The 7,272-nt window shown below is 32.0% G+C and overlaps 1 protein-coding gene across 1 annotated transcript; it reads right to left on the bottom strand.

Annotated features, from left to right (window-relative positions):
• Window positions 1-688: 688 nt before the first annotated feature.
• Window positions 689-5,764, bottom strand: FIM1 (fimbrin 1). Its single transcript, XM_079019009.1, has 15 exons — window positions 5,522-5,764; window positions 5,066-5,279; window positions 4,795-4,965; window positions 4,475-4,713; window positions 3,905-4,076; window positions 3,318-3,356; window positions 3,147-3,215; window positions 2,898-3,014; window positions 2,529-2,740; window positions 2,175-2,330; window positions 1,823-2,022; window positions 1,532-1,689; window positions 1,338-1,434; window positions 1,141-1,232; window positions 689-1,054 (listed from the first exon to the last, which is right to left on the bottom strand). Exons 2-15 carry the CDS (start codon window positions 5,150-5,152, stop codon window positions 791-793), a joined length of 2,073 nt encoding a protein of 690 aa, XP_078875135.1. The 5' UTR covers window positions 5,153-5,279; window positions 5,522-5,764; the 3' UTR covers window positions 689-790.
• Window positions 5,765-7,272: the final 1,508 nt, after the last annotated feature.

The following is a 7,272-nucleotide window of genomic DNA, read 5'->3' as shown; positions in this document are numbered from 1 at the left end:
ATTGAAGGAAATTTAGAGGGTATTTGTTTTAACTTTTAAAATGACTTTTACTTTTATCTTTTAGAAAAAGTCAAAAAAAATTTTGTTTAAGTGAAAAGGATTTTTGGAATTGACTTTTCCAATAGAATAAATTGAGCATTTTTGAAAAGTCACGATTATATGATTTTTTCCAACTTTTCAAATATAAAAATATTAAATTACCAATATACCCCCCATCTATCCTCATCAATTCTTCATTCACAGCATATGATTCCCTACTATCTCCTAAAAGTTAACACAAACACTTTAACTTTTGACTTTTTCCCTTCAAAAGCTAATCCAAGCACATTTTAAAAAACAACTTTATAAAAAATCCTTTTACAAAAAGTCCTACAAAAAAGGACTTTTACCCCACTAAAGCTAAGCCAAACACCTTCTTAACTATGTCTCTTGAATAGCTACAAATATCTTGTACCATATACGAATGAATCAATTTCTTAAGAGGAAAATCACTTCCTAATCTTAAAACATGAGAGAACATTCTCATCTCATCTTTCCACCATATTAGGGGAGACAATGGTCGTATCTCCATAATTTTTGCAAGAATTCAACTAAAAAAACAAAGTTTATACATACATGTCCACCTAAATGTATATTACCTATGTGTATACTACTTTAAGATTAATCAGTAGCCTTAATTCATTCTACATTAAGTAAAAAAGAAAACTTGTATAGCTTCCCATATTATTCCAAAGAAACGTAAACCAAAACTCCTGATATTAAGATTCTACCTAACAACAATATGTACACATTATTGCAACAAAGTGTCACTATTTTCTACCATCGACATAACCCCATTATCATCAATCGACAACTTGGATATCTCAACACCCGTGAAGTTATCACGATCCCCATTCACCGAAGATGATTCCGGTGATGCTTCCGGAATCTCCAAAACCGATGCCGGAGATGATTCCAATTCCAATTCCAATTCCGATTCCGACTTATCACGAGATCGTTGCAGACTCCAGTACATAATGCTGGCTGTCAGCATAAGTATCATCTTCTGATTCACCTATCAAGCAACAAACACATTCTCATTTTTTCACATTTTTTTATGCATTGATGGTTTGTACTGTACAACTCACTAATTAAACTTACCTCCATGATGTCTTCAGGCAGCAAGAAAATCGAGCACCCTAGCTTTCGGGCAACACTGATTATGTAAGTTGCATTCAACTTCTTTTCCTCATCTATTTATAGACAAAAAAAAAAAAAAAAAAAAAAAAAGATGACAATTTTCGAATCTTAATAATTTTTTTTTTTGGAATTATATATATAAAAAGATTAATACATACCACTTGCACCCTTGGTTACAAGGTTCCAGTTGACAACCCTGGGCTCTACTGCACTCAAAAGCTGAAGGAAAAATATGCCACTTGAGAGCTGTTTATCCTGTTATAAAAAGTTACTAATTATTGTCTGTATATAACATGGTTTTTCAATATGATTAAAAGAAAAAGACAAAATACATTAATGGAATTAATCCAACCTTAAAACTCTCTATTTGAGATGTTCTTCCTGTGTTTTTCACTTTTTTGTTTGCCCACTTCAAAATATCCCCATCTGTTATCTCCTTCCCTTGTGAATGTGATCTCAAGTTCTTCAAAAGTTGAAGCATGTGAAATCTCATTAATTGCCATAAGAAAGCTGAAAAGAGCATAAAAGAGATATTAGTATACCCTTTAAAAAAGTATACTTTTTCTCACAATCATAGTCAAAGTTGACAAAGTCAAAGTCAAAGTCAAACAATGAATGGCATGAAAAGATTGTGTGTTGTTACCAAGTATGAGTTTCTTATTCCCTTGAACGAAATCATTTCCAGCTAAATTCACAAGTGAAAATTTCAATTGAGTTCCAATCTTAATGACTTGATTGCAATTTTCGACTTTTCTAAATGGCATCTTAATAGGGGGTTTTGATGATTGCTTCCAGTTAACTGATCCTGGAGAAACTTTGTCTAAAACTTCCAAAAGTACCCATCTGTATCAACAATATGTATTAAGTTGCTTAAAGAAACAATCTTTATTGCCTAAAATCAGTAGCAAAACCAGAAAATCTATGAAAAAAAAAGTTTAGAAAGTGATTAAATCAATAAAAGTATATATGAAAGTTATGAAGAAAATTAAACTCACCCGTTTCTGACATCTTCAAACAAGTTGTTGACATAAGAAGAAATTCCAAAACTATTGATCCAAAGTCTAAAGCACCTTTCATCTCTAGACATTTGCACATCATCTGTCATCATTTCAGCAAAAGAAATCTTTTTGTTATCAGTTGATAGGCCATTCCTGCAAAGAAAAAGATCACAATCAATCTTGAATTTAGAATTTGTGAAATCGATTACTAATGATTTAGAGGGTGTTTGGATTATGTGTTTTGAGTGTGATAATCATAAGTAAAAGTATCTGGATAATTTCTTTCAAATGTGCACATTTAAACACCCTTTGAAAGATGTAAGAAAATAAGGTAAAGGGTCATCTTTTAACCTTTGGTGGAATATTTGTGCAACAAATGCAAGATTAAGATTCGATGAGCCTTCAACTATGTCCTTTGGAGTCAAGTATCTTTTGCAATCCATTTTTTCCGCATGGTGAAGTACCAAATCTGCCCTTTGGACAGGATCCTTAGCATCAAGAGTGGCTGGATTTCCATGTTCAGGGGCAAGAACATTGAGCAGATATGCATACGCTTCTCCATCCTGTAAAAATGTAACAAAATGACTCTATTAACAAAAGGCTCAAAGGATTATAAACTCAATGGATAACAGTAATGACCATTTTACCCTTCTTATAAACTATAAATGTACATGGTATTATAACAATATCTTTAAAACTCAACAAAGAATGAGAAACTACCTTAAGATCAGATGAGAAATTTGTTACAGGTTTCTTGTAACCTGCTTTTTTAAGATGAAAGTTCATCCATTTTAGTAACAGTTTTTCGGGTGCTAATCCCATAAGCTCCTCCACATCCTGCAAAAACAATTTATAACAACAACATTCATTTACATAAATAAAAACTAATCACATAAACCACATTTAGGCAATTGTATAATATAAAAATGGAGCATGAAACTGGTATCAAAATTAAAGTGAAAAACATACATTGTTGTCCTCCACAAGTTCCACAAGCTGTGGTGTCTTCCTAAGGTTAAGATCTGCAAGGAGTTGGATCTGAAAATGCCACAATTTGCAATAAGCAAAAGTTACAAGAGGAAGTAAATATTTTAATACACTAAAAACAAGATTTTTTTTTTTTAAATACGATAACTTCACCTTTATGATTTGAGAGATTAGACCAAGTACCAAATGAGGCTGCAAAACAAGATTTGTAAACATTAGGTTATAAGCAATAAATCCGCATTTGTCACACAAGAGGGATAAGCATTCAAAGGCTATTTTGGAAGATAAGGATTAGGAGGGCATTCACGTCTTTTCACAGACTAGAGACCAAAAGCAATTTTTGTCTTATTGACATCAGTCTTAGTCCAATAAAGTACAACCTGTTTTGTTCAATACTATGTAACAAATAGGCCCTAGAAGCTTTAGGCTATGTTTGGCTTACTAGCTGAACAGCTAATTATTAAATAAAAAAGCTAGCTGATAAAAAATGGTTTTTGGTAAAACCAGCTAAAATGACATAAAAGGGTATTTCAAAGGATGTGTTTCTATAATTAATTAAGGGGTATATTTGGATAATTGGAAAAATTTTAAAAAGCTCCTAAAAAGCTAATCTAAGTAGCTTTTAAAAAAGCTACTTTTTGGTTTGCCAAACATGACAATTAAAAAAAGCTCGAAAAATAAGCTAGCTTATCAGCTAACAAACAGAGTCATAATGATGAATGTAAGTCCAAATTACTTACTCTTCCCTCAATGAGATCCTGTGTGCCAATATTGACCACTGTGCATCCTATAGCCTTAGCAGAATTGAGGCAAAGAGTATGATTTTCATTTCTTTCCCAAGGGTTCAGTATTCTCTTTGTGTTGATAGCTCTTTCATCTATTGTATTCGGAACAGCTACATTGATAAGTTTACTGCATTATAGTTATACCATAATAAATACATAAGTACAAACATCCATTATTGCAACAAAGAGTGGACCTATGTTCTATGCTTGCACGTCTCAAACTTTTTCTTTTATAGTTTATAATAAAAAATAAAAAAAAGATGAAACACATAAAAACACACAACATACCTTCATCTTCTTTTATGTAGTGATTAAAGTCATTAAAAAAACACTACACACATTCACATTTTATCGATTTACTTGCAAAACGATAAAATGATGAAAGTATAACGGTCTTTTGAATGTTCAAACAGAGTATAATGGTGTAATCACTAAATCGATAAAATGGTTGAAGTATAAGTGTTTTTCTGCATTTTTTTTCCAAAAATAAAATAGAAAATGATAAAACAGACCGTGGTTAAATACCATAGAAGAACTCCATCTCTAGCAAGCTCAAACAAGGCATTTGTAGCAGGATCTATGGGAAGAAACTGCTTCATAAATGGATCATCCCTAAGATAGCTATTGATATGAGCAACATAAGATTTCTTTTCTGATTCATCAATTGTGTGAAGTAGTGTTGTGGTTGTTGCATTAAGAAAGGAAGATGAGTTCTTTGAGTCACCCGATTTGTTCACAACTTTTGATTGCAGAGTTACATAAGCCTGTCATACAATGCAATCAACAATTAACTATTGATAAAGAATTCACTAAAGAGAATATATGAAAAGCTAATAACTAATTACCCTGAGAAATTCTTCAAATTCCACTTTGTTACTAGTATCAGAACCAGATGATTGTAACACATCCCTGATTTCATCCTCTGTAAACATGTCATTGAAAGGCTTCAATTTCAGAAACAAAGCTGGCAAATCCTCAACAAGAACTTGCCCATTTTGATTCTTCAATGCTATAAACTACACACGAAAGGATCATCATTCATCAAGAAGTTTGAGTTTCCATTAGCGAGAGAAATTAAGATCAACTGAGAGGAGGTTAACAATTAACATTAATCACCTTGGATTTGAGGCTATGAAGTTGAACTTGAGTAAACTGGCTTTGTAGCCAATGATCAGAAATAAGAACTCCTTCAAATCTAGACATCGCTCCTTCTTCCCCAAATTTTACAAACCCCGAAGCCAATTAAATTCGATTGCCCCTCTTAACGTCCTTCTCCGATTATTTAATCACCGAACTGATACTCAGATAGCGATAGCAAATCAAGCTAAGTCTTCAATACCCAAAATTCAAGTACAAAAAATTCCCATTAACATCAAAGTCAAAACAACACGTCAAATCAATAGAATAAACAGTACTATATGAATTATTTGAAGAAGCAAACGTGCTTAAGGCAAAATATGTTATGGTAGGTGGTCGACAGTCGGTGGGTATTCAGAAAATTAAACAGAAAACAGATTCAAACCCAATAATCTCAATATGGAATAGACGCAAAAGTGCAACACATATACAAACCTGCAAAAAACCAGCGGTGATTGGTGATGACTGTTTGATTACGTGATTTTGAGAGGCAAGAACAGTTTACAGAAGTTATGAATTAGATACGAGTGCGTAATTTTGCTTCAGAAAAGAGTAAATAGTAAAAGGGTAGGAGCGTATGGGGAACGAAAAACACCATTTTGCCATGAATGAGGCATGGAGGGAGATGATGAGAGAGCCAGTTAAGAAACGGCTGTCTGGGCGCTATGCTTATTTTTTGTTTTCGATTTTTATATTTTAATTTTAATTTTTGTGAATTTAATGAAGGTTGTCCCCACTCGCGCGTGGATAGAAGATGCGTACACGCGTCTTGATTCAGTGAAATACTAGACAAACTAATTTACACCTATAAAATCAACGTCATCAACTTTGCCTCATTCATATGCGGATGAGACTGAATAAAAAACGATATTGTATTTGCATCCATGTTTTAAATAATAAATACTTATTGAAAGATTATAATTTGTTGCATATTTTTATTTATTATACGTTTTTGTTGCGTTTATTCACCTAAAACTATTGTGTCAATGTATATTTTTTTTAATAAATTTTATATTTAATGATTATTTATTTATTAAAGAATATGTTTAATAAATAGATAGGTAGGAAGAGAGATGGAGAATAAGTAGCTTTCACTCCATCTTTATTCCATACATCTACAAGTATTAGCTAGTAGACTTCTATGTGTCCAAACACTTGTACACAACATATTTAATCATATTTAATCATACCATGTGATTAAGTAGCTAGTTACATTCTATAAAATATTATTTTCATTAAATAATAATTTTTCAATATTATTTTCACAAAATACTAATTTCTCCAAATGAAAATACAAGAGTTTGATATATTTATTAATAATCAGATTCTTAAAAAATAATCAACAAGTGACAACTTTCTAAAGGTGTGACCCTATAGGATTATATGTTATGGACAAACATCATTCTAAAATGATTCTTGAATATATAGATCCAACACTTCCACTTCACGAAATTAGGTTGCCACCCAGAAAAATAAAATACCCCTAAGTTGACTAACGGGTCTCAAGACAATGAGCCCAATCAACATTTGAATAACCAAGCACAAATGGAGCTAAGGAATGAGTGGATGACAAGATAACAGAAATTGTGCCATTCACATACTGAAATATCCTTTTAACGGCCTTAAAGTGATTTGTCATTGGAGCATGTAAAAAACTAACTCACTTGATTAACTGTAGATCCCATCCGATTGGAGGTTGGCCATGTGTTTCTTGTTTCTATGGCCAAGACGACAATGACACAAACACGATTTATCCAATACACTTTTGGATGAATCGACATTTAAGATTATATTATCATTCTTACTCACGCAAACAACATTTTCATATATCTCATTATAAGGACTAGCTTTAAAGTAAAAACAACCATGCTTGTAAACCAAAATCCTTCCATTATAATTATCAAATGCAAAACATAAATCATCCTTAAACAATAGTATATAAAATGAAATAATGTTTCGTACCATTTCTGGCAAGTAGCAACAATCTAATAAATTAATTAACACACCACTAGTCAACATGAGTTCGTAGTCCCTATACCTTATAATAGCAATAATATATGTTTCCTATTATTAGGTTGAGCTCCTCATGCTTTAGCTTCCTACTTTTCCTTAGACCTTGCATATCAGTGTAAATATGAGTACAACACCCTGTATAAAGGACCTAAGAATTAGAAGTAATATTATTA

Source organism: Lactuca serriola, chromosome 9, assembly GCF_051521515.1.
Source record: "Lactuca serriola cultivar US96UC23 chromosome 9, Lser_US96UC23_V15, whole genome shotgun sequence".
Classification (NCBI taxonomy): domain Eukaryota; kingdom Viridiplantae; phylum Streptophyta; class Magnoliopsida; order Asterales; family Asteraceae; genus Lactuca; species Lactuca serriola.
This window is presented reverse-complemented; position numbering and strand designations above follow the sequence as displayed.

Bases quoted from the DNA above. Each gene is read 5' to 3' on its own strand.
- FIM1 (XM_079019009.1), bottom strand. From the start codon at position 5,152: ATGTCTAGATTTGAAGGAGTTCTTATTTCTGATCATTGGCTACAAAGC. The intron at 3,216-3,317 runs GTGAAGTTATCG...TGGCATTTTCAG, and splicing joins TAATCTCTCAAATCATAAAG to ATCCAACTCCTTGCAGATCT. The intron at 3,015-3,146 runs GTATGTTTTTCA...TTGTTTTTGCAG, and splicing joins AACTTGTGGAGGACAACAAT to GATGTGGAGGAGCTTATGGG.